The 26,450-nt window shown below is 42.1% G+C and overlaps 2 protein-coding genes across 5 annotated transcripts in view; one reads left to right on the top strand and one right to left on the bottom strand.

The window, feature by feature from the left end:
- Positions 1–258: 258 nt before the first annotated feature.
- On the top strand, positions 259–5,532 carry mrpl2 (mitochondrial ribosomal protein L2). 3 transcript variants are annotated; one of them, XM_036575269.1, is made up of 7 exons: positions 259–358; positions 1,183–1,270; positions 2,509–2,698; positions 3,120–3,261; positions 4,124–4,350; positions 4,579–4,652; positions 4,728–5,532. In XM_036575269.1, exons 2-7 carry the CDS (start codon positions 1,196–1,198, stop codon positions 4,938–4,940), a joined length of 921 nt encoding a protein of 306 aa, XP_036431162.1. In that variant the 5' UTR covers positions 259–358; positions 1,183–1,195; the 3' UTR covers positions 4,941–5,532. The 3 variants fall into 3 exon arrangements, with proteins under 3 accessions (XP_036431162.1, XP_036431164.1, XP_036431163.1); XM_036575271.1 differs by having other exon boundaries at positions 2,512–2,698; XM_036575270.1 differs by having other exon boundaries at positions 272–432; positions 2,512–2,698.
- Positions 5,533–10,031: 4,499 nt separating this feature from the next.
- zmp:0000000755 (phosphofurin acidic cluster sorting protein 2) overlaps positions 10,032–26,450 on the bottom strand; it is a 54,844-nt gene continuing 38,425 nt past the window's right edge. For both annotated transcript variants that reach the window (XM_036575273.1, XM_036575272.1), the window contains exons 11-24: positions 25,373–25,444; positions 22,178–22,293; positions 21,917–22,043; positions 20,606–20,710; positions 19,553–19,659; positions 18,782–18,936; positions 17,955–18,065; positions 17,034–17,136; positions 13,809–13,851; positions 13,270–13,312; positions 12,862–13,000; positions 12,478–12,701; positions 12,259–12,372; positions 10,032–11,271 (exon numbers count right to left, since the gene is read on the bottom strand). In XM_036575273.1, coding sequence (XP_036431166.1) covers positions 11,156–11,271; positions 12,259–12,372; positions 12,478–12,701; positions 12,862–13,000; positions 13,270–13,312; positions 13,809–13,851; positions 17,034–17,136; positions 17,955–18,065; positions 18,782–18,936; positions 19,553–19,659; positions 20,606–20,710; positions 21,917–22,043; positions 22,178–22,293; positions 25,373–25,444 — 1,575 coding nt within the window. In that variant the 3' untranslated portion in view covers positions 10,032–11,155. The remainder of the gene's footprint in view (positions 11,272–12,258; positions 12,373–12,477; positions 12,702–12,861; positions 13,001–13,269; positions 13,313–13,808; positions 13,852–17,033; positions 17,137–17,954; positions 18,066–18,781; positions 18,937–19,552; positions 19,660–20,605; positions 20,711–21,916; positions 22,044–22,177; positions 22,294–25,372; positions 25,445–26,450) is intronic.

Raw genomic sequence — 26,450 nt, forward strand, 5'->3', positions numbered from 1 at the left:
ATGGTAGAATAAAATAAAATACAGAAAATATAAAAATAAAAATATAAAAATAATAAAATGCAACAAAATATAATAAAACAGAACATTCAGTAAAATACAATAAGCTACAATTAATACAGAAAATACAGTAAAATAAAATACAGTAAACAGAAAATAAACCAGAACTGTGAATGGATTAGTTGTTCTGAACTGCCAGCCAATCACAGCGCGGCAGGACAGAATGCGGGTGTGAAATAAAACCACACCGCAGTTCCGCGTGTCGTGACGACATCACGGTGTGACCGCTCACGCTGCGGCTGAAGGGCGGAATGTGCGGCGCGTGTTTTTAGCCGGTTTGCGTTTGAAGCGCGGAGACTCGGTGGGTTTATTTCCCTCTGTTCCGCCTCTTTTACTGCACCTGACAGAAAACGCGGACAGCGCGGAGAGAAGAGAGTAAATAAGACTTTATTTACTTTGTTTACAGAGTCTCCGACAGCTAACAGGCTAACGGGCTAACAGGCTAACGGGCTAACAGGCTAACGGGGTAACAGGCTGGTTTAACAGCTCAGTATGAGACAGAATTAAACGGAAACACCGCGTTATTAGCACAATTTATATCTTTTAGACAGTATTTAATGTGTGTTACTTCTTTTTATTATGATTGTGTCAAAGTTTATGTTCGAATTTGAACGTAACTGCTGCACCATTTAAGGTGGAACGGAAAATTGGACTGAAAGCTTCGTTCTGTTGTCACTTTGCGTGAAACAGTCTTCTTAAAGTAATCGTTAATGTTCAGCTACCTGCGGTTTTAGTCGCTGATCTGCGGTTTTGTGCGGTCAGTGGTCTCAGGATCATAATAAAACATCATCATTATTACAGCTGGGCAATGAGACGATATTTATCCTTATGAATTACATCACTGTATGTCTTTCTGAGTGAATCGTGGACATCGTTAGTATTTAAAACACTTCCTAACCGCATGTTGGATTACAGAGAGAGCTTAATTAGTCTTGTTTAATTGTGTTTAGTGTGTGAAATGTTAAATACACCTAATTGAATTCATAGTTTTTGATAGATGTGGGCTTACACTGTCTTTTCTCACTCATAAGACGTCATAAAAATAAATATTGTGACACACTGTGTATCGCAAAGAACTGTGACTCTAATTACTCTCCTCATTTTATCTGTGCTTTAATTCTGCAGCCTCTTCTGTGTGATGGCGCTCTCTTCACTCTGCAGTGCTCTGAGGGCACTGACCATGAGCAGCATCAGCACCAGGACCGCCACGCCGGTCAGTCTGGATTTATAACCACATGAAAAACACTTGCACCCCCAGGTCACTTTAACAGCAGCATAACATACAACAACAGACATGAGTAAACACAATAAACAGAGAAATAGTCATGGGAATAAGTAAGCGCACAAATAACTATAGAAATTTTACATTCCCCTCATCAGTGGACAGTTTCTCATCAAATATCTGGACAGCAGCAGTTCTGTGGGATATTGTTATTGATTTAAGATCAATAACACAGATCAAAGAGATAAAGTTTTACTGAAGCGCTGAGTTAAAGAGCTGCGTTTTCAGATGTTTATTAAAAGTGAGCTCTGAGCTCGACTGTCTAATAAAAGCTGAACTGAGCTCCACAGTTTAGAAGCAGAATAACTGAAAGAGTCTCTCCACGTTTTCTGTGTTTTACTGAAGGAGTTCAGAAGGTCAGAATCTGCAGATCTGAGATCATAAACAGACGGTCAGGAGCTTTAAGGTCATTTAGAGCTTTAAAAACCAGCAGCAGAGCTTTAAACTCTAAGAGATCCAGGCGGTCAGTGCAGTGTGTAACGGGGTGATGTGAGCTCTCTGTGTTGGTGCTGTGAGGATCCGTGCTGCTGTGTTCTGTACGGGTTCTAGAGGATGGACTGTTTTTTTCCAGTAAGATGATCATTACAGTGATCAACTCTGCTGAACAAACACAGCTACAAGTTTTATTTTTAATTTTAATCTTCGCAGTTCAATGGCTCAGCAAAATATTCTGTTCTTTTATTGTCTTTGTGGCTTCTGTGCTTGTACAGTTGCAAAATGACCGTTTCAGAAAAAGTTCCAGCTTTAATCTGTTATCAGAATTTTCCCCTGTGGAGAAGTAAATGGCGAGTCACAACCAGCAGATGGCGCAGTTCATATATAAATACATATATAAATATGATAAAACAGCTTAAAATTTGCTGATCAGCCCTATCTGAGAACTGAGTAGGCGTGGCTAATGAGCAGCCTGATTGACAGCCTTCTGTCCAGCACTCTTAGTCTGCTCCGCCCCCATACACAACTAACATCATAATCCAGCTTTTATGTGACCTTAACTGGACGGAGAAAGTCACAGACGGACGAAGCAGCGCATCAGTGAACGGACGAGTGAACGATGCTGGTGTTGTTCTATAAACTGTGTCTGACATAAAGAGAAACGTTTATTTTCTCTGCTTAGTCTGGATTTTGTTGAACGACTGTGTTTATTTGGTTGGTTATTACTTGGTTAGCAGGTTTTCAGCAGTTCTGTCCTGAACTCCGCTCTGCTGTCTGTACGGCCTGTGAATTCCTCACTGCCGCTCCGCCGAGGCTTCCTGACCACAGCCGCTCTGGGCCAGAACCGGACTCTCTGGAAACAGACAGACAAATACACCATCCGGCCTATTGGGGTTAAGAAGACCGGCGGGAGAGACTTTACCGGTACATTAGACCCACCAGAAAACCAGAAACTGTGTTAATGTGTGAAATCTGTTAAAACTGGTAGGGAAATTCCACCAAATTTTTCAAAATTCCTTCATAAAAATCCATTCATTCTCCTTTACGACTGCGTGGAAAACACTAGTCAGTTTTACTCAGAATATAAACAACAAAAACGACACACTTGTTCTAAATAGCCTGAGAATTTTGTTTTTGGCCAAAACGGAGCTCATTCTTTATCAAATATTAATATTATAATTGATTATAGTCGAGTTAAACATTCTGAAGAGAATACAGTTGAATCACCACCTTCAGATCGGTGCTTTTTTTCTGCCCCTGCTGATGTATTAATATATGGTGTGAAGAATATGCTTATGTTAATGTAATGTGTTTAACCCAGTCTGTCTGTCTGTCTGAAACGCAGGGAAGATCAGGAGACACGGTATCGGAGGTGGACACAAGCAGAGATATCGCATGATAGACTTCCAGCGGCTGCGTTATGAACAGGGTAAAGAGGGTCAGCAGATCGTAGAGAAGGTGGTGGAAGTGCGATACGACCCCTGCAGGTGAGGAACCTTCAGCCTGTCTGTTTTTTTTTTTTTTTTTAGCTCTCGAGCGCCGAGGCTAACATACCAAACAGGTCATAGAAGTTTGTGTCACTGAAAATCTCTTCAGGGTCTTTATAATTTAACTTTCATTTCAAAGTGTAATGCATATCAGAGTGTGTGAGCGGAGTGACAGGTGATTCCGCTCCTCACTCAAAGCCTTTCATCTCCACTCTGGGTTTTCCTTTACCTGCTCTTGAAGTGACGGCCCAATCACAATCTAGAAATCTGCTGAGGGTAAACAAACATACAAGCTTTTAACGCCACCTTCTTCTTCATCCTCACAGCAATACAGACGATGTGAGTCTGACTGTGTGTCTGTAGATGTTGTGATGGTGTGAATCTCCAGTCTGTAGTTGTGCTGATCAGCTCCAGCGCAGACGCTGTATATGAACGGCCGTCGTGTGTGAGCTGTAGAGTCGCTCCTGTGACTCGGTGTGAAATAAAGGACTGGCTCACGGGGCGGGGCGACACTGAAGCGGCTTCGGAGAGAGAGAGAACACTGACGCTCCGACTTTCTGAAAAATCACGGCGCTCCGCTCCGCTCACACACTCTGATGCTGCCAGTGTTATTCATCTTTTCTCTTTATTCTTTGTTGTTTTGCTTAATTTGATTTTCTTTTATTACATCTTTATCTTGTGTGTGTTTAGCACTTTAATTAAAATATTATTATTATTGTATCTCCAATGTAAAACTCATATTTCAGACACAAAAGGGGTGTAAACTTTCGCTGAACTTTTCCTTTAAACTCAGTGTGAAAAAGATCCTCTGTTCTGCAGTGCCTGGAACCGAGTGGCGCTGATCACTGTCTGCTCTCCGCAGGTCAGCAGATATCGCTCTGGTTGCCGGGGGGAACCGTAAACGCTGGATCATCGCCACGGAGAACATGCAGACAGGAGACCTGATCAAAACCTCCTCCGAGATTGGACGGATGGCAGTGCTGGCTAATGAGGGCGACGCCCACCCTCTGGGTGCACTTCCTGTGGGGACTCTGATCAATAACCTGGAGCTTCACCCGGGAAAAGGGGCTCAGTACATCCGCGCCGCAGGTACCGCGCTCGCAGTTCACTGTCTGAACACTCACCGTTGTTTAAAAGCACATCTGTAAACAAACATCTGTAAACACAGTGCCGTTTCAAACAAACAGCCATCCCTACAGGCTCACAGGGTTTTACTGTGAAAGCTACAGTAACTTCACATTCCCTTCAGGACTAACACTCTCATCTCCCTTCGCTTCAGCTGCCTTGTTAATAAATGTTTCTGATTGACCTGTCCAGGCACGTGCGGCATCCTGCTTCGCAAAGTGAACGGGACGGCGATCGTCCAGCTGCCCTCCAAACATCAGGTCCAGGTAAGAGCTGCTTCTCCACTTCCCCTCAGACTGACCGTTCCTGTTACTGCGCTCTGACGCTGGCCGTGTGTGCAGGTGTTGGAGACGTGCATGGCCACCGTGGGGAAAGTGTCAAACATCGACCACAACAAGCGCATCATCGGGAAGGCCGGCCGGAACCGCTGGCTGGGCATCAGGCCGTCCAGCGGGCAGTGGAAGAGGAAGGGCGGCTGGGCGGGGCGCAAAATCCGACCTTTACCCCCCATGAAGAGCTTCGTCAACCTGCCCTCTGTGACCGCCAAAGCATGACCACGTCTGACCGCGAGATGCTTCACCCGGCGGGGAGTTTTCAGAGAGCCGGACTGAGAAAAGCGATAGTTTCACTCAGTTTCAAATACAAAGCCAAACACGTTTACTGTTTACTGGAGGAGCTGATAATCAATGGAGTCTTACATCCACCAATTAGCACACACGGCTAAATCATCACCTCAGAGTCTCTAATAGACCTGATTCTGTGGTTTCTGACTCTGTATGACTCACTGTATCTATAAACACGGACTACAGTGTTTTAACACAGCTGAAAAAACAGTAGCCTGAACGTTTTATAGATATTTTGAGCAAACTGTCGCTTTAGAGTCCATCAGAAACGTATCTCGGGTCTCTTCCTGCTGGTCAGTGTTGACGTTGGGATTAAATGACGTGGCCAACTGAGAGATGCTGCTGTGTGAAGTGTAATAAGTAAACAGACGGACTGTGTTCAGAGTCACGATCAGACGTTTGAGTTTCTCTGTTCAGCCTCTCTGCAACCTTGTTGGTTGACTTTGTCTGTGGATTGTTTTCAGTGCAAATGTATGCAAATATTAAAAAATCATAAAATAAATGACAATATTGTTTAAAATAATGTGCTGCAGTCTTACTAGCAGACTGGTTTTAAAACACTCTGATGATGGTATTTGATTTTATGATTGTTTTATAATTTTAGTAATAATATTAATACTGATATTTTAACTGCTTGTTTAATTTACTGTTTGTCTTTTTTTTAGCTTATTTTTATACATTTGGGCCAAAAATGACAACATATAACTGACACAGATCAGACACCTCTGTGTTTTATATCCGCCTGTGTTGATGCACAAAATATATATTGAATTTTTTTTTCTTTTAAATAATCATTTTTATTACTGGACATCTTCTGAAAACTGAAGAAGAAGAAAATCGACGTACACAAAATCAAAATTATTTTATTAAACACAGCATGGAAAGAAAACAATATAAAATCAGAATGTAAATATACGTCCATCATAACATGCGAAGGTTAAACCAGGTTTGCCGTTAGTGGTTTGTTTAAAAACACTTTAAAATGAGGTTTTTGTGCAAAGACGCCGGTTTGTAAATCTCCCCGATATTAAACAGATCAAAGTGAGACTCAGACGTTAAAATCCCTTAAAGGAGCTTAAAGGGTTCTTTTAGAGCCCGACCGATACCTCGCTGACCAGAACATCGGCCGATGTTTACTGAGAGCAGTGAATATTAGTGTCCTGTTTCATACTGTAACAAATGTGCTGTGAGGAGCTCGGCTGAGATGATTTCGGTGTTTCTGCTCTTATTAATAGAGACTAAACCATCACCTTTTACACCAGCAACAAAAACTGAAGTGCAGAATCTGAACTATGATGAACATTTTCAGTTTAGAATCAGAAATTCGCTCTGAAGTGAAAACATCATTAATAGGAGCAAAAATGTCAAAATTCAACTTTTACCAGCAGGAATTATATTTGGGGGTAACAGATTTCAGTTCTCACCAGGAAGAATTTACAGCTTTTCCAAAATAATTTATTAAGAGGAAAATATTTTACAAGTATGAATTAAATTTTAACATGTATTAATTTTGTTTTCACAAGTAAAACTAATTCTGACGTATTGAATTGATTTCCTATTAAAACTGTTACGTGTGCGAAATTCACTTATCTAAAAACACAAAAGGTTTACTTTTACAAGCTTTAATGTAAAATTTCACATTTTTACTGGAACTAATTACATTTAAACTAAAATACCATTTATGGTAGAACAACATGAGAAAAAACTGAAAATGTAAAAATAATAAAAATAAGAGCTCATTAACAGAAACCAATAAAACCAGGAAGTATTTAGTGAAGCTCCGCCCCCAGCGCGTTGAAATTTATATTAAGACGTTTCAGCTGTTTGATCTTAAGAAATTTGACTATTAAAACTGTATAAAACTAATAAAACCTGATATCTGACAGTCGAATCATCCAGTTTATCTAAATTCCAGAATTTCTGACCATATTAAATAATCGTGGCTGATCGTTCAGCTCTTTAAAGTGGGTGTGGTGTGTTTAGTATCGGTCGGGCTCAGTTTATTCCTACAGGAGGTTAATTATTACAGTTACAGTACGACACTCAGACATGAGGCTACAGGAGGCACATAAACACGCGGCTGACGAAGAGACTTCAAACGGAAAACGATTAAAATGATGAAACCGACACAAACCGGAGTTTCAGTTCTGTCTGAGGTGATTTTTCACTCTGAGAGCTTTTAGGAGGAGAAGATACGGAAACATAAACTACAGGCTAAACGAGTGGAAACAGCATCAACTTTGTGAAAATACACATAAAACTATTATTTTAATCTTTACTGTATGTGGTATTTACCCACAGAGTACCCATGGGGGCGGGGGGGGGGCACTTTAATCAATGCAGATAGAAGTATTTTAACTTTATAAAACACACTAAACTGAACTGAACGAACCCACTAAAGCAGATTTAACTATCAGTCTAAATGAGAAAGTTGGTTGTAGCCAAACGACAGTTACGCTTCACATTTTAATACACAAAATTACTGTTTATTTGTTCTGTTTATCATTAAAAATAAAATCTAAAATGTGCACATTTTATATCTCAGTTATTAACAACGTATTAAACTCAGCAAATAAACAGAAATGTGTAACTGCACTCAGAACATTCTGTAACGTCAGTTGTGCTTCGGACCCCCACAAGTGGATGAATCTGCTGATTGAGAGAGAATCAGAGAGCTCACTCTGAACTGGGTGAAGCAGCGTCTCTGAGGATGAGAGTGAATGATCTACTATTATCATCACATCTTCATCAGTGTGATGTTGATTTGAGATCATCTGAGGCGAAACATCGAGCCGGACCTCCTTTTTGAGTCTGTGTGAGACGTTAATAGGTAAAGACGTACGACGTGGTGTGAAAAACTCGACGCCTCTGAGTTTTAAATGATTATTTCAGGCTTTACAGGCGACTCACAGCAGAACACACTCAGCATGTTTTAGTATATTTAGTTTATACTCTCCTCACTCAGTAACGACACTACGTTCAGTTCTAACATAGAGAATCTGACACAGTGCAGCTTTACTTTAAATCCCTTTCATTCAGAGCAGCTGGAAAACCAGCATTGTAAAAATGACATTTTCTCTATTTTATTTCGGCCTTTTTTCTCAGTTTATTCTTTGTTTTGTTTTTTCTACTTTCACTCTGCAAAAATATCTCGGCGAGTGGATTTATCTTAAATCTACTGGACGCATCTATTTAGACAATGTTTTGGCAATTTAATAAAAAATCTCTGCCTGCTTCCACACCTTTGGCCTGAGTCTACACTCAACTGCACTAATTACATGGACGTCGTTACCCTGACCCCGCCCCCTCATGAATATGCGAATGCAGTGCAGTGTGTAAAACTGTATTTGGCAGTTTCGGGGCTTCAGTGCTTCTTTACACAAACGGAGCAGCCAAAGAAAAATTCCTGTTCTTTCCCAAAACTGGAGTTTTTTGCTTCTAGAAAGTGCTTTCGTTATAAATAATCCACACACCGCTCACCTGATCAGGTGTTTAAAGCGAAACACTGACTGATCTGGAGGCTGTAACTCATCCACCCTCCCAGATTTTACAAGAAAGTAAACAAAAAATAACAAAGAGGTCAGAAAGCTGCCCCGTACAGCGGCCTGCAGTAAAACAAACACACACAGAGGGAAGGACTGTCTGCTCTGGGCTCCTGGAGGAGAGACGGAGCTCAGAGACACGGACGTGAGGACCTTCAGCGCCGCGAGAGAAAACGAGGGAATAAAGACTGTTTTAGCAGAATGAGGTGAAGAACGTAGAGAACGAGGGAAACACAGCTAGAACTGAAGGCCCTGCAGTCCTTTACTCGGACACTGGGTGGCGCCATGGCAGCTTTAACTCTGTTAATTCTCTCATTAGTGGAAGATGAACGACTTTAACATCATATAGATTCACTTTAATACCCTCTTCATTCAGAGCAGGCGGAAAAACAGCATTTTAAATGACAAAATTATAATAATATAACAGATTATACTATTATAATTTTCTCTTTACTTCATTTTTTTCTCATTCATTCTTTGTTTTGTTTTTACACTGCAAAATTATCTTGGAAAGTGAAATTAACTTATTCTGCTCAACATCTAGGATTCTAGTCAGTATATCTAATATTTCTCATGTTCTGAACTCATTTGATTTTATTAGGTGATCTCACTATACTGCAGATCATTTTACTTATTCTGAGAAATTTATATAACCAAGTGAGATAATTCTACACTTGAAATCACTTAAAACACTGAAATCATTTGGTCTTCTGTTGACACATAATTACATAATTAATTAAGTAATTTAATACTATACAACAGTCAGTTCCGGCCACGCGAGCTGATTGGTTGAGCAGCGTTCTAACGATGCGGTTATTTCACCATAACATCACGTTTTTTTCACAAACACTGTATCACTCCGCTGAGACGCTGTTGCTAAGCAACGACTTTGACCGCTGTAGGAGACGCTCAAGGCATTTGAACGTTTTTACTTCTTACTTTGCCACAAACAGAAAATGGACACTTTTAAGATCACATTTGACCGACAGCCGATTTGGTCAGACGACACTAAAGATGAGACGACACTGAAGATGAGACGACACTAAATTCCCAAACTGTCATCACCACTGAGCAGCTTTTCAGTCGGCAGCTGAGACAGAAGAACAGCTGAACAACCTGGAATCAGCCAGAAATGAACCCAACACCATTCGCCAAACTAAATGGGCTGTAAGATGCTTTACAGACTGGCTGGAACAAAACAACATTAATACTGATCTGGCAAAAACTGACAAAACTGAGCTGAACTTGATATTGCGGCAGTTTTATGGCTCAGTCTGATTTGGTCAGACTCTGAAGATCAGACTACACGTTTGGCGAATGGTGTTGGGTTAATTTCTGGCTGATTCCAGGTTGTTCAGCTGTTCTTCTGTCACAGCTGCCAACTGAAAAGCTGCTCAGTGGTGATGACAGTTTGGGAGTTTAGTGTAAGGAGCTGGAGAACGAACTGCCGGCTGAGCAGCGAGTGGGCGGAGCTCGATACTCTGATGTAGCAACAAGCTGCTCGTTAAGGAACTATAATTTGGTGAAGGAACTGCGAACTTTAAAACATATTAAACGCCGTGTTCACGGCTCACACAGAACCACTTTTTCTTTTTTACTAAAGAACCCTTGAAGAACCATCTTTTTGCATAGATTTAAGATCATTTCACTTCCCAAGATTTAATTATCTGCAGTGTATTTAGACATTTTCCTGCTGCTGCTTCAAATCATGTTCATTTCATTTAATATCCTTTATTATTATGATAATGATGGTATTAAATACAGAACAGGGTTCTCAGTGGAGACGAGTGTAGTGACTGTACTGTAACTGTGTTCGGTGCTACTCTCTGCATTCTGGACCAGTCTTAGTGTTTTTTGCTACGGCTGTGCTTTGACAGTGAGAGGCAGGTCAATGTGTTAATATTGTTCTGTTACAGTAAAAAACAAGTTTCTGAAAAATGATAAACCAGCGCAGATTCAGGTTAAAGAGGTCCAGACTCTCACAGCCACACCTGCCCTCAGCGACACACCTGCACACTTCTGTTTGTGCAAAAACATCCCACACAGGGTTTCACAGGAAGCAAGTAAACAAAGTAAACAAATAAACAAACACACAAAGTGCATCAACAGCTGCCTCAGGTGGCGACTTGTCGAGAATCAAAAATACGGATTTCTTTTAGAAGTGGCAGCGAGTTTTTCTGTATATTAAAATATAAAATATTAACTGTTTATATAATGTAAAAAAACAACGACAAAAAACACAAATATAAATGTGAAAACACTGAAAGTGAGACAGTAGAGTTTCCACAGGAAACAGTACTGCTGCGTCAGACTGGCTGGTACTCCTTTAGCTCTACCTGTCGCCACGGCTGAGTTCAGCTGAGTTCAGGTGAGTTCACATGGGCTCGGGCGACCTCAGGTGAGTTCAAGTGAGCTCAAATGAGTTCAAGTGAGTTCACATGTGCTCAAGTGAGTTCAGGTGACCTCAGGTGAGTTCATGTAAACTCAGGAGACCTCAGGTGAGTTCAGGTAACCTCATGTGACCCCAGGTGAGCTGAGGTGAGTTCACGTAACCTCAGGTGAGTTCAGGTAACCTCATGTGACCCCAGGTGAGCTCAGGTGAGTTCAGATGTGCTTGCTGTAGCCGAAGATGCCCACAGGAAAGTGCTTGACGTGGGTGGGCCACTGAGCGGCCAGCTGGAAAAACTTCACATCGTTCCACTCCACACCATCTATAGAGACTACAACACAAACAGAAAAAGCATTTCAAAATAAAAGTCAACGCACTGAGTCAGAACTGTTCACAGTGGTGGTGATAGGAACCAGACGTCCACCTCTAAAAGCTCCTCACAGAAAGTTCCTACATGAAATGGTTATGAATTCACTGCCTGATGACTGAGACACTGTTTTATGATAGTTTAGAGAACTTAAACTCCATTCATGGTGGAGGGATACATAATATGCAGGGTGTTGTGAGGCAAAATAGTCCCCAAAGAAAACTTATTATTTCAGATTTTCCACTATTTTCCATCATCAACATTCCATATAAACTCAGAAGACTCGTGTAGGTTCACTGGTGGTTCTGGATAGTAAATAAAATGTCTATATCTGTGTTGTAGTCATGGCGACCCCTGGTTCCTATCAGCACCACTGTAAAGACATCTGAACCATTTCACACCAAACCACTCTGAATCTCTCTGATTACACCTCACACACTGAGTTATGGGGGGATTTTGAATTTTGAAACACTGTGTGCAAATTTGAGTGACTGACTGATTGATTGATTAATTGATTGATTTATTGATTACCTCGGAGCATGGTGTTCTGATGCTCTAGTTTGGATTGGTTTATTGGTTGATTGGTTGATTGATTGATTAGCTCGGAGCATGGTTTTCTGATGCTCTAGTTTGGATTGGTTTATTGGTTGATTGGTTGATTGATTGATTAGCTCGGAGCATGGTTTTCTGATGCTCTAGTTTGGATTGGTTTATTGGTTGATTGGTTGATTGATTGATTAGCTCGGAGCATGGTTTTCTGATGCTGTAGTTTGGATTGGTTGATTGGTTGACTGGTTGATTGATTAGCTCAGAGCATGATGTTCTGATGCTGTAGTTTGGATTGGTGTATTAGTTGATTGGTTGGTTGATTGATTAGCTCGGAGCATGGTTTTCTGATGCTCTAGTTTGGACTGGTTTATTGGTTGATTGGTTGTCTGATTGATTGATTACCTCGGAGCATGGTGTGCTGGTGTTTGGCGGTGCAGATTAATCGGCTGATGCCGTCGATCACCTGACTCTTGGAGTCCAGCTCCTTCTCCTTCATCTTCTTACTGAGGAAGATCACTGCAGGGGACACACAGCTCTGCTTTAACGAGACCATCTGACAACAAAACCCATCTAATGCGCTTTTATTCCACCTTCATAACCAACAGCGAATCACAGCCTGACCTTTCTTGTTCTTCTCCTTGGTGATGACAGTCATGGCCATGCTGGGCGGGGGGGTGAGCTCCCCCCTGCAGGGCAGACGGCTGACCTGCAGAAAGCGGAAGTTACTCTTCAGCGTGTTCTTCAGCCCCGCCTCCCTTTTCTCTCCATCGCGCTTCTTCTCTCCGCCCTGCATCGTCCAGTAATCCACCTGCAGACCCATCAGCTCCCCACCTGCACCCGGAGACCTGAGGAACACGCCGGTCAGGTCACGTCCAGCTGGTCACTTGCTTTGTATATAGTCACTGATCTGTGTGATGCTAACTGTGTACATGTAAATGAATGAGGGTGAATATTAATTAAGCTGTTAGCGTTTAACTGTAGTGAAATCTGGTGGACTTTTCCTACCCGACTCCAGACATGGCTGTACAGGTGGAGGGGGAAGGGGGTGGAGTCACACAGATTTCCCTCCCATGGGGTGTGGCTGGCTGGGATGGGGGTGTGGTCAGGATGCCAATGCCGCCGCCCATAGCATCATCAGAGTCCACTGTGAGAACGGGAACAGAAGAAGACAAGGTACTTATTAATAATAATAATAATAATAATAATAATAAGTTAGTGGAAAAAACAGTAAATATTCATCAAAGTAAATTAAGAAAAAGCCAACGAAAATGCATTAAAATCGTTTCTCACAGCTGCGTATCTCTGATGTGAATATAAAAATGAAATAAATATGAATATGAACTAAATAACCTGCATCTTTGGTTTATGGACTTTAATCATATTTAAATTTATTATTTAATTGTGAAATCTCACCTGATGTTGACAGACTGTGTTCCACTATTCCCACCTTTACAACCTGAGAAAACAGTGTTTTCATTTCTAAATGCTTTTACATCAGAAACTGTACATCAGAAATTAAAGCGGGAGTTTGGTAAGAAGTTAAATCTACCCAACAGCCTCATTACCCCAAATCTAGCCAATGAGCCCAGACGTGTTCCTGTGTCTGAAGTTTGCTTTATTAATGTTTGTCTATAAAGAAGCACAAAAGAACAGAAAATATTCAGGTTTCAGAATAACTAACACTGTTTAACACACTTTAGTCCATGTTTATAGATCACAGTCAGAGTCGTAATCCAGCTTATTAAAGTCGACTGAACAGCTCCACACAGCTTTATGCTAATTGGTGGGTATAAGCTTCCATTGCTTGTTAGCTACATTAGCCTCGTAGCTAAAACTAAAGACAAGACTCCAGACACGAACGCGTCTCGGCTGATCGACTACATTTGGGTTAAAGGGGTGAATTTAGGGGTGAAACGATCACTTTAACACAGAGGAGCAAAGCAAAGCCCTACCCCAATAAACGGCACAAACTTCTGACAGGAGTCTTCATCAGGGCTGGAGAGAGAGAGAGAGAGAGAGAGAGAGAGAGGAGAGAGAGAGAGGAGAGAGAGAGAGAGAGAGGGAGGGGAGAGAGAGAGAGACGAGAGAGAGAGAGAGGAGACACAGAGAGAGAGAGAGAGAGAGAGAGAGAGAGAGAGAGACGAGAGAGAGAGAGAGAGCGGAGAGAGAGAGGAGAGAGAGAGAGACAGAGAGAGAGGACGAAAAGAGAGAGGAGAGAGAGGAGAGAGAGAGAGAGAGAGAGACGAGAGAGAGAGAGAGAGAGAGAGAGAGAGACAGAGAGAGAGAGAGAGAGAGAGAGAGGGGGGAGAGGAAGGTGTAATGTTAGAATATCAGAGTCAGTTTCAGGACATAAACACACTGTACGCTTTAATGTCCATCACAGAGATGAACGTGTCTGAGTGGATGAAGCTGAGAGCTGAAGGAAAAACACAACAACACGATGGAGAAGATGATCCTCCAAACCACCAGATGGCGCTGACTGCTATCAGTCAAACTGATGCTAACTGGTCGGACATCAGCCTCTGACAGTGTTCCAATCCAGGGGCTGCACCTGAAGACCGATGGCAACGAAGGACCCAACAGGTGGAACCTTCACCCGCCAGCATAACAGAGGCTCATATTGTGATAACGATAAAATATACGATTTATCGTAAAGCCCTAGTACCTGTGCATGTTACTAATACTGACATAACTTCTATATTTACATATTTATACATTTAAAATATAGCCTACATGCACATCTTACATACACATACAGCGCCACCTAGTGTACCACAGTAGCCACGGTTCAATGTTGCTAATGCTGACCTGAGCAACATCGTTTTAATGATGAAACACCTAAAACAGCAACATGGATATTAACAGAATGTCTGATTTCCACAATCATTATTAATTAAACCCTGCATCACAGCATCGGCACATCTGATCAACATGTGTTGGAAAGGTGGAGCCACAGTGGACTGAGAGAGAGAGAGAGAGAGAGAGAGAGAGAGAGAGAAGTGGTTGATACATGAAGTGAACTCAAAGAGAAATGAACAAACGGAAGTCAGAGCCGTGTACCTGATGTAAAAATCAAAATATAAACTCCTCTTCCTGGGATGCGAACATAAAGAAACAAAATAAAGAGTCAGAGCTTCAGTCAACTCAGCAACAAAACACTAAAGAACAGCAACAAAAACTGAAAAGAGGGAGAAGCAGCGACAGAGAGAGCCCTGGACCTGATTATTCTCTGGTTATCAGACATTTAACAGCTGTAGAGCTTTTAGGCCTGAATAAGTTGGTTCTACACCACGATCACCTTCGCAGAACAGCCTCTAGAACATTATTTACTGGGATAAAAGTGATCGCATACGGCATGAATAACTTTCAATGAATATCTTTTGAATAATTTATGAAAATTTTCCAACAATGTCCTCTTTGAAAGCTAACCTGGAGGCTAAATGGTTTGTTTCCATGGAAACACATTTTCAACAGCCATTTATCAAAGTTGTGTGCAGTCGAATCTGATCATAAAACGAGCCCACGCAGATTTCACCCACCGTTTTGTTATCAGTTATTAGATTTGAGTGCAAAAAATGCATATAAACCAAAACTATTATCAGTATCACCCATAACAGCAATAATAAGAATGAAAATACAAAATATTACTAATAATTTGTGCTCATGGCAACCCAGTACTGAAATGGATGTGCTTCAGTACACATTACACATTTAGTACACGTTAATATAAACAAATGCTGCGTCTGTTCCATTTCCCATTTAAAGCCACATTACACTGTGTTTTTGTTTTATAGGGGGTCAATATTGACATCATGATCCCGTCGGAATTCACCCCCACAGTCAGACTGAGTGGTAAAACATCCTGCAACACGACTGGGAGGAAACAAGTGATTATCTGCTTAACTTAGAGGCAGCTGGACTGGACAGTAAAATGAGTTCTTGTGGTCACTGTGATCTTCAGTGTTTCTCTGTTTCATGTGTAACTTCCACATCTAATACGTGATGAAGTTAAATCACTGTCTAAACCTGCTCTGTGGAGTAATGTTACCCTCCGGTAACCAAACCTGGGTTTGTTCTGGTGAACTAACACTGCCCCCCCCTTTGTTTGTAGAACACAAGACTCATCATGGATGTTTTTAATAAATGCTGATAAAACTTTAGAGTTACACAGAATATAAATGAAAATGAAGATGCTAAATATTTAATTGACGAGTCAGTACAGAATATAATACTATAGTGCTGAGAATGATCCACCACCCAAATAGTACCTGCTCTGTGAGGGTCCATGGGGGTCCTGACCACTGAAGAACAGGGTAAAAGGGGGCTAACAAAGTATCAGAGAAACAGATGGACTACAGTCTGTAACTGTAGAACTACAAAGTGCACCTATATAGTAAGTGGAGCTGATAAAATGGACAGTGAGCACAGAAACAAGGAGGTGGTCATAATGTTATGCCTGATCGGTATATATATATATATATATATATATATACACACATACATATACACAAACTAGGGAAAATCTGAGAATTTTCTGTGTGATGCTGATTTTAAATGGGATAAAAATTCTGATAAGCAATAATATTAACATATTATTTTACATTTATATTTTAAATTTATACTAAGTAGTTAAGCTAGTTAAACAGTGCTCACTGACTGATTTGACCTTTTGTTTTTGGTTATCACACTTAAACTGAAAAAAACACAGGCCACCCTGAATAACTTGTTGTTTGGTTATTACCTCTTATTTTTCTTAGTTTTCATTTCCCTTCATGAAAAAAGCGTTTGTTTTTCTGTGTTTACATACTAAAGGCGAGTTTTGGATGCGTTTTGCATGTTTTTGTATTTTTGTCAGCTTTTTCCTGAAACTGCAGGTCACCAAAATCACCCGATATCATCAGTCAGCCAAAATACCAGATCAGCTCAACTACAAATATATATTTATTTTGTTTGCCGCAGTATTTATCTGATTATATTACGTATTTTAATTATAAGCTGTCTGAAAAGTGGCATTAAGACAAAATTTATTAGCAGTTCCCAGAAAATAAGTGAAAGTCATTACGCATTGAGCTGATTAAACCGTGTTTTTGAGCTCTTAAAGAGAGTCCAGCGCCCCCAACAGGACACGACAAAGCCAAACCTCAATGTCACACAGTCCTGACTCGCACTACACGCACCTTTTGTGTTTGTAGGTCAGCATTGCCTCAGAGATGGGGAACTGGTGGGAGACGTTGGCCCCAGCGAGGTACTGAAGGATCCGCCCTGCTACATCAACACTGTCTGTAAACAAACAAACAAACAAACAGCCGATCAGAGTCAACACAGCTTAAAAGCTACTTACAGACTGAATTACTGAAGTGGAACTTTGTCCATCCAGCATCTGTCAGCGCAGGAGCTGCAGGGCTGAAATCAGCTTCTTATTCAAATTCTCTGTTCCACCTTAAAGGGGAGTTCCACCATTCTCTCAAAATTCCCCCATAATTCAGTGTGTGAGATGTAATCAGAGAGATTCAGAGTGGTTTGGTGTGAAATGGTTCAGATGCCTTTACAGTGGTGGTGATAGGAACCAGGGGTCACCATGACTACAACACAGATATAGACATTTTATTTACTATCCAGAACCACCAGTGAACCTACACGAGTCTTCTGAGTTTATATGGAATGTTGATGATGGAAAATAGTGGAAAATCTGTGCTGGTCTGAGTGGATCAGACACAGCAGAGCTGCTGGAGTTTTTAAACACTGTGTCCACTCAGACCAGCGCAACACACACTAACACACCACCACCATGTCAGTGTTACTGCAGTGCTGAGAATGACCCACCACCCAAATAGTACCTGCTCTGTGGGGGTCCATGGGGGTCCTGACCACTGAAGAACAGGGTAACAAAGTATCCAGAGAAACAGATGGACTACAGTCTGTAACTGTAGAACTACAGAGTGAGACTATACGGTCAGTGGAGCTGATACAGTGGACAGTGAGTGTAGACACAGGGAGGTGATTGTTCCTAATAAAGCTCTCAGTGAGCGGTCACTCATTCACTGAAGCTCCTAAAACCAAACCGGAGAGGGTTATTAACTCTGCAGCAGCGTGTTTACCTGCAGCCGGCGGCTCCGTCCTGCAGAACAGCTCCCTCCACGCCGTGTCCATAAACAGACCGCTGAACCTGCTGTCGAACGCCGACACGCACTTCGCCAGAGGGTGAGAACCTTTAACCACAAACAGATCAGAACGTCTGTAAACATGAGATTAATGAGACAATCAGTGAGCTCAACATGAAAGAGTCAAACCGGCCGAGACGCGTTTGGTGTCTGAGGGTTCCTTCTTCAGCTTTAGCACTGGAGCTACGAGGCTAATGTAGCTCAGGTTTTTGTAAATAACTCAATAATATTGGAGATACTGAACAGCGTCACTCAGTCTGAGGAGAGTGTGATGATTTAGGCCTGCAGTTAGCGCCATGCTAATCAGTCACTATAAGCTTCCATTACTTGTTAGCTGCATTAGCCTCGTAGCTCCAGTATAAAACTGGTCGACTACATTCGGGGTGAGAGGAGAGATGGGACAGGTCGATCCTTCCTAAAAGTAAGAGTAAAAACTAGCGGTGTAGCGATCCAGTGCTTTACAGCCGGTTAGCTCTGTGCTGCTAATAAACCAGATACTGTTCAGTCCTAAAGTCGCTAATATTGTATTTTCAGAATGTTAATTAATGTCAGTCTGAAATGAAAATGAATTCATATTATGTTAATATAATAATGCAGTGTGCATCGATGTATTAACCTAAACATTAACATGTCAACATAAAGCACAGTTTGCACTGTATTATCTATTATACAGAGGCGTGACTGTATCGTATCATACTGATCGATATATTATGTGAATCGTTACAGCCCTAACGGACCCCCAGGTGTCGTGGTGATGGGCTTACCGATCGGTATGATGAGGAAGCGGATGTAACTCAGCCAGTCGGGCGTTTTGTTGGCCAGCTGCTCCACGAAGAATCGCAGGATGGTGCTGAGGTAGCTTTGATCTCCCGCCACGGCGACCTTAACGGTGGGTGGAGTCTGAGCATTGCAGTTACAGCTATGGTGACATCCGCATATTCATAAGGGGGTGGAGTTAGGGCAACAGAGGTCATATAATCAGTGAAATTACTGTATTTTTTTATCACGATTCTTAGAAATACATCAATATCTGAATGACTTCTCAGGATATAGAACATCTCAAAATGATTTAAACGGCCACTTTATCAGAAACACCTCCGTTGTTGTTCCATCTTGCTGATGTTAGAGATCATTCAGTCCTTCACCAGTGATCAGTTTCTGACCAAAGGAGGAACAAAGTGGGTGTTTCTAATAAAGCGACCAGTGAGTGGAGGTACAAGGTAGGTGTTTCTAATAAAGTGGCCAGTTAGTGGAAACACAAGGTGGGTGTTTCTAATAAAGTGGCCAGTTAGTGGAAGCACAAGGTAGGTGTTTCTAATAAAGTGGCCAGCAAGTGGAAGTGCAAGGTGGGTGTTTCTAATAAAGTGGCCAGTTAGTGGAAACGCAATGTGGGAGTTTCTAATGAAGTGGCCAGTTAGTGGAAGCACAAGGTGGGTGTTTCTAATAAAGTTCTAATGAAGGTCAATGTGTGTGTGTGTGAGTGTGTGTGTGTGTGTGTGTGTGTGTGTGTGTGTGTGTGTGTGTGTGAAGCTCACAATCTCTGGATGCGAGTTACGATGGTGTTGAATGCAGCTTGAACATCTGCAGAAGAGCAGGTGGACACGATAGGCTGGGCCTGTTTACGGAGAACCTCTGCTACATACTGAGAGAGAGAGAGAGAGAGAGAGAGAGAGAGAGAGAGAGAGAGAGACATAGTGTGTTAATGTCTACAGCAGCTCTGATAACTTTAGTTTTTAATTAGATTATTTAACTATCCTAATTTAATTTCTAATTTGATTTTTAATTGAATGATTTTCTCTTTCAAATTTATTGTTTTAATCATGTTTTAATTATGTTTTTAATGTTGTTTTTAATTATGATTTTCTATTTGTGTTCACTTTATGTTTTTTAACCAACTCTGACTCTGAATTTTCTCACCTGTAAAGCACTTTGAGTGACAGCAGTGTTTGAAAGGTGCTGTATAAATAAACTTGCCTTGCTAAACTAAAACCAGGAAAATAAGATGATGTATGTGGTGAGACAGCAGCACCGTGCGGCGTCTATACGGTCTTGCTCAAACCGCAAGACACCCGACACAGAAATCCATCTGATTGTCCAGCTGCTCATCTGGAGCTCGTCTGGGCCGTTAATCAGCCATCACTGCACAGCAAACAATGAAGCTGCCCGATCGAGACGTTTAGTCCAATCAGTCTTAAAATCAGGCTTTATTCACATAGTGCAAGGCTGGTCTAACACTGCCCTCTAGTGGCTGAACTATATTATAACAGGAGGATGTTTTTAAAGATGAATGCTTTTGCAGTACTACAAAATAAATAATCACACACTTTTAAGAACTTTCAATATTCTTCACTTAAATACAATGTGCTGCCCCTTACAGAATTTCCATATTTTAAAATTTCATGAATTAAAGGACCAATAGAAATATTCCAAACTTCCTTGATATACGCATATAAATTCTCCTTAAACCTACATGACAAGTTAAGAGAGTTTTTCCCCTCTCTGTACAGTTCTGTCTGTATGTATACTGTGTACTCTCTATATATACTGCCTCTATAAATATATACTCTCTCTCTCTCTCTCTCTCTCACCTGTCCCTGCCAGTCCACAGTGTTGATGAGGATGATGGTCTCTGGAAGTCTCTCGTCAGAGATCAGGATCTGATTCAGCTGATCATACACCGACTTCCTGGGCACCTGCAGAAGATCGAGGATTTATAATGAGTTATAATGATTATTATGTTATGTGCTTAATGTGTCACGTTGCTGTCTAACTCAGTCCAGCCAGTGAGCAGCGCCCCCTGGGGCAGTGAGGGGCTAAGTGCCTCGCCCAAGGACATGACCAGGAACACTCAGTGAGTCAGTCCGGGGATTTAAACCCACAACCTCTCAGCCCTCCTACCACTATTATTTATTTCAATAATATTGTTCTAAATATCAATTCAAACATTTTTATTTGAATTATTATATTAGTATTATTATTCTTCAAATATGATTTGCATAATTATATTGTACTTTTAAAAATAAAAATAACTAATAGATTTTTAAAGGGGACGTATTATGCTAATTTTCCATGTTCCAAATTTGATTTTTGCTCTACTGTAACAGATTTACAGCTTCAATGTTCCAGAAACACATTATTGTCCTCATCCTGTTCATCTCTATTCACCCTCTGTCTGAAACGCTCTGTTAGAGCTCCTGTGTCTTTAAGCCCCGCCTCCCGATGAGCCCAGTGTGCTCTGATTGGTCAGCTCACCCACTCTGTTCTTATTAGTCATCTTGCTACAAGTTCCGCCCCTACACGCCCCTTCAGCCCGCTGTGGCTGTTCCTACAGTGGTTTCGGTTCTGCTGTATCAGTTTGATTCAAAGTTGATCCTGAAAGTCCAGTAGAACAAGCTGGTAGAGCTGATCCACCTTCGTGAGCTGGACCGGAGCTGGACGTTTCAGAGCGGGAAGCTTTTACTCTGTAGCTCTCTGTGTGAGGGGGCCGAGCTCGCTGGCAGGCGGGCAGTAAGGACTGTGTTACGAGATGATGTCATCCTGTAACAAAGGAAAAGGGCTGGAATTCCAACCAGCTGAGAAAAGTGGGTTCTGTGGGAGAGAGTTTCCCCCTCTGGAGGGAACGCTGAGCTTTGGGACTGCAGAACGTTTATATCAACAAAAAGATACAAAACATTGAAGGAAAGAGAGAAACTGGAAACGCAAGACTGACCCCTTTAAAAATCATTTGAAAAGTGAACGAGATTTCATGATTCATTGAATCGTTTCCTAAACAATCATAACTGAACTGAATCTGCTCCTGTTCATACTGTGTGTGTGTGTGTGTGTGTGTGTGAGTGTGAGTGTGTGTGTGAGTGTGAGTGTGTGTGTGTGTGTGAGTGTGTGAGTGTGTGTGTTAGTGCCTGTGCTGGTTGGCGTGAGTCCGGTGAGTTTTCGCTCTCCACACTGATCGTTCGGTCAGTCTGATTTCGGGAGTTCTGCCGATCCTTCAGACTCCGCCCCCTCCTGGCCAGCCGGCTCTCTGCTTTACTGCAGGACAGAAACTCATTCATTAACACCGCAGCGCACACACACACACACACACACACACACACACACACTCACACACACACACAACAGCAGAACCCTTTTTGGTGCTGTATTGGAGCTGTGGTGTGAGGTACCTGGGAGACGCTTGGTTCTGTGACTCAGTCTTGCAGAGTCTGGCTGTGGAGCCGGTCAGTCGGTCAGTGCAGGTGTCGTCTCCCATCACTAAACCACCGTCCTCCCCCTCAGCGTCCTGCAACACACACAACACCACATACAGCCTTTACCCATTACTCTCCACTCACAGCACGGAAGGAAAGCAGCCCCCTGCTGTAGCCCCCCCACCCCACTGCTCACAACACAGGTCAATGGTGAACTGGAGGCGAGGGGCGTTACAGGTTGTACAGCACAGCTTTGGAGCCCCTCCTCCAGCGCTTCTTCTGAAATGAGGGGTGTTAAAGGTGCAGTAAGCGATTTGAGTCCAATACGTTTTTCTCAAATTCAGTGAATCTCCTCACTGTCCACCATGTCTCTCTCTCTCTCTCTCTCTCTCTCCCTCTCTCTGTCCACCATGTCTCTCTCTCTCTCTCTCTTTCTCTCTCTCTCTCTGTCCACCATGTCTCTCTCTCTCTCTCTCTCTCCCTCTCTCTGTCCACCATGTCTCTCTCTCTCTCTCTCTCTCTCTCTCTCTCTCTCTGTCCACCATGTCTCTCTCTCTCTCTCTCTCTCTGTCCACCATGTCTCTCTCTCTCTCTCTCTCTCTCCTCTCTCTGTCCACCATGTCTCTCTCTCTCTCTCTCTTTCTCTCTCTCTCTCTGTCCACCATGTCTCTCTCTCTCTCTCTCTCTCTCTGTCCACCATGTCTCTCTCTCTCTCTCTCTTTCTCTCTCTCTCTCTGTCCACCATGTCTCTCTCTCTCTCTCTCTCTCTGTCCACCATGTCTCTCTCTCTCTCTCTCTTTCTCTCTCTGTCCACCATGTCTCTCTCTCTCTCTCTGTCCACCATGTCTCTCTCCCTCTCTCTCTCTCTCTCTCTCTCTCTCTCTCTCCCTCTCTCTCTCTCTCTCTCTCTCTCCCTCTCTCCTCTCTCTCTCTCTCTCTCTCTGTCCGCCATTTTGGCAGTTCGCTTGTCTAAGGCGACCTGACAGGCTGCGTTCCTAACTCGCAGGTGGGTGAAGCTAATGTTAGTTAGCTTAGCTAGTAGGTGTTTGTTCTGACGTTCAGTTTCACCAGATCTGAGTCATCACGATGGTTTTTCTCGAGACTCAAAGTCGTTTAGCTTGAGGAATGATGCCGTTCTGACTCGGAGGTCTGAGGATGTCCTAAAATGTACCTCGTAGCCCCGCCTAGTGCTACTTAACATATATTTGCATGTTGGTCAGTTTGAAAACGAAATCGAAAAGTCGAAAATGTAAAGTAAATGTCCAGCAGGTGGCGCTGATGTTCGTTTTGCTGTTGATTTGTCAGTTTTGCATTTTCATTTTCATTCTGTCAGATCTGCAGCCGATTGCTGTGAAAAAGAAATAAGAACATAAACACTGCATTCTGATTTCAGTTTTGACTCGTATTCTGCACTTCATGAAGAAAAGCCAAAGTAAGGCTTGGATTTTCTTTTCTCTATTAGCTTTTTCATTTTAGATTCGGCCATGAAAATCCTGAATAACGACTAAAATGAAATGACAAACAGCTGTTTTACATTTATTTTTATTTTTGTCACAAATGGCTCGCGCTCATGTGAAAAATGAAATTGCAAATGTAGACATTTCATTTCATTTTCAATTGTGGCAGGATATTTGCGCAGATGTTTGGAAAAAGAAATGGCAAAAAGAAGTTTGCATTTTCATTTTTAATGGTTTTAATTTTAATTTCTTTTTTGGCTGGATTTGCCTCCCATAGCGAGGAAGTCAGCTTTCTGCTCGCATTTTCCAGTTCCACCTTAAATCATGCAGCAGTTCCATTCTGGCGACTGGATGTAACTGCTGCACCATTTAAGGTGGAATGGGAAAATTAGAACAAGAAACCGAGGCACTAGAATGTAACTGCTAGACCATTTAAGGTGGAACGAGAAAACTCAGCTTCATGGAGAGGTGAAAAACATGAAAAGGGATGAGGAGGCTGCCCTGTTTTTGGGCAACATTAACTCATTTTTTCTGTTTCACAGAATCAACAGGTCATTTGTTTTGTCCCTTTTGCTAATGTTTATAATAGCAACTGGTTAGCTGCACAGCAGCAACTGTATTTGCTAACCCACAGCTGAGCTAATGTTAGCTACACTACTTACTGTGTCTTTGTTAGCTCTAATGTTATATCATGGGATTTGTCTGTATGGTATCTGCAAAGGGTTTTATGGCCAGGAAAAACACTAATTTGCTAGCCCAGTATCGTTCGCCATGGCGATGCACGTCCATGAATTTGGTGGGGGTGGAGCTTCTGAAGGAGCACTGAAGGGAGGGGCGTATCTGTTGCTGCTGAGTTCAAATACCAACAATCTCAGAATCACTTACTGCACCTTTAATAGTGACTCTGTCCCCCTTTGCTGCAGTAACTGAAGGGGGGACTGAAAGAAGGGAAGAGTGAGTGTGTGTGTATGTGTGTATGTGTGTGTGTGTGTGTGTGTGTGTGTGTGTGTGTGTGTAAGTGTGTGTGTGTGTGTGTGTATGTGAGTGAGTGTGTGTGTGTGTGTGTGTATGTGTGTGTGTGAGTGTGTGTGTGTGTGTGTATGTGTGTGTGTGTGTGAGTGTGTGTGTGTGTGTGTGAGTGTGTGTGTGTGTGTGTGTGTGTGTGTGTGTGTGAGTGTGTGTGTGTGAGTGTGTGTGTGTGTGAGTGTGTGTGTGTGTGTGTGTGTGTGTGTATGTGTGTGTGTGTGTGTGTGTGTATGTGTATGTGTATGTGTGTGTATGTGTATGTGTATGTGTATGTGTGTGTGTGTGTGTGTGTGTGTGTGTGTATGTGTGTGTGTGTGTGAGTGTGTGTGTGTGTGTGTGAGTGTGTGTGTGTGTGTGTGTATGTGTGTGTGTGAGTGTGTGTGTGTGTGTGTATGTGTGTGTGTGTGTGAGTGTGTGTGTGTGTGTGTGAGTGTGTGTGTGTGTGTGTGTGTGTGTGAGTGTGTGTGTGTGAGTGTGTGTGTGTGTGAGTGTGTGTGTGTGTGTGTGTGTGTGTGTGTATGTGTGTGTGTGTGTGTGTGTGTGTGTATGTGTATGTGTATGTGTGTGTATGTGTATGTGTGTGTGTGTGTGTGTGTGTGTGTGTGTGTATGTGTGTGTGTGAGTGTGTGTGTGAGTGTGTGTGTGAGTGTGTGTGTGTGTGTGTGTGTGTGTGTGTGTGAACTCTAACCCCACTGTTTGTGTTTGTGCTCGTCTCCTCTTGCTGTCGTTCCTCAGGAGCCACAGGCAGGAGGCCGCAGCCCTGCAGGACAAACATACAGTCACTCCACTGTCCTGAAGGGGGCGCATTCGACACACAAACAACATTAACCAGATTACAAACAGATCCTCCACATTTCTCCTCAACTCAAAGGGGAATTCCATCCACTGTTCAAAATCCCCCCATAACTCAGTGTGTGAGGTGTAAACAGAGAGATTCAGAGTGGTTTGGTGTGAAATGGTTCAGATGTCTTTACAGTGGTGGTGATAGGAACCAGGTGTCGCCATGACTACAACACAAATATAGACATTTTATTTACTATCCAGAACCACCAGTGAACCTACACGAGTCTTCTGAGTTTATATGAATGTTGATGATGAAAATAGTGGAAAATCTGAAATAATATGTTTTCTTTGGGGACTATTTTGCCTCACAGCGCCCTGCATGTATCCCTCCACCATGAATGGAGTTTAAGTTCTCTAAACTATCATAAAACAGTGTCTCAGTCATCAGGCAGTGAATTCATAACCATTTCATGTAGGAACTTTCTGTGAGGGAGCTTTTAGAGGTGGACGTCTGGTTCCTATCACCACCACTGTGAACAGTTCTGACTGGGTAAGTTTAGCCCCGCCCGTTCAACCTATAGCAGTCTAGCACCGCCCCTTCTGCCTACAGCAGTTTAGCCCCACCCACTCCACCTACAGTAGTTTAGCCACGCCCATTCAGTGACTGCTTTTAGAATGAGGCACAATACAGGGCAGCCAATCTGAATGGACTAATTTAGATACTGTTGCCATCAACAAAACCTTGTATCTCCATTTTTGTTGTCATTTTTTGACACAATTCTTTATATATGAAGTTCGAACTTAATGATGAATGGATCAATAGAAATGCTACAAATATATTTGGAATATAATCTTAAGTTACATTAAAAAAGAAGAACGTTTTGTCTTTTTCCTGTAAATAAACAGACGCCTGTTTAATTATTAGGAATAAAAAGAACTTTTGTAAAAAAAAACAAAAAAAAAACAAAGACAAAAGTTTGATT

The sequence above is a fragment of the Colossoma macropomum genome, unplaced genomic scaffold (genome assembly GCF_904425465.1).
Source record: "Colossoma macropomum unplaced genomic scaffold, Colossoma_macropomum, whole genome shotgun sequence".
NCBI lineage: Eukaryota > Metazoa > Chordata > Actinopteri > Characiformes > Serrasalmidae > Colossoma > Colossoma macropomum.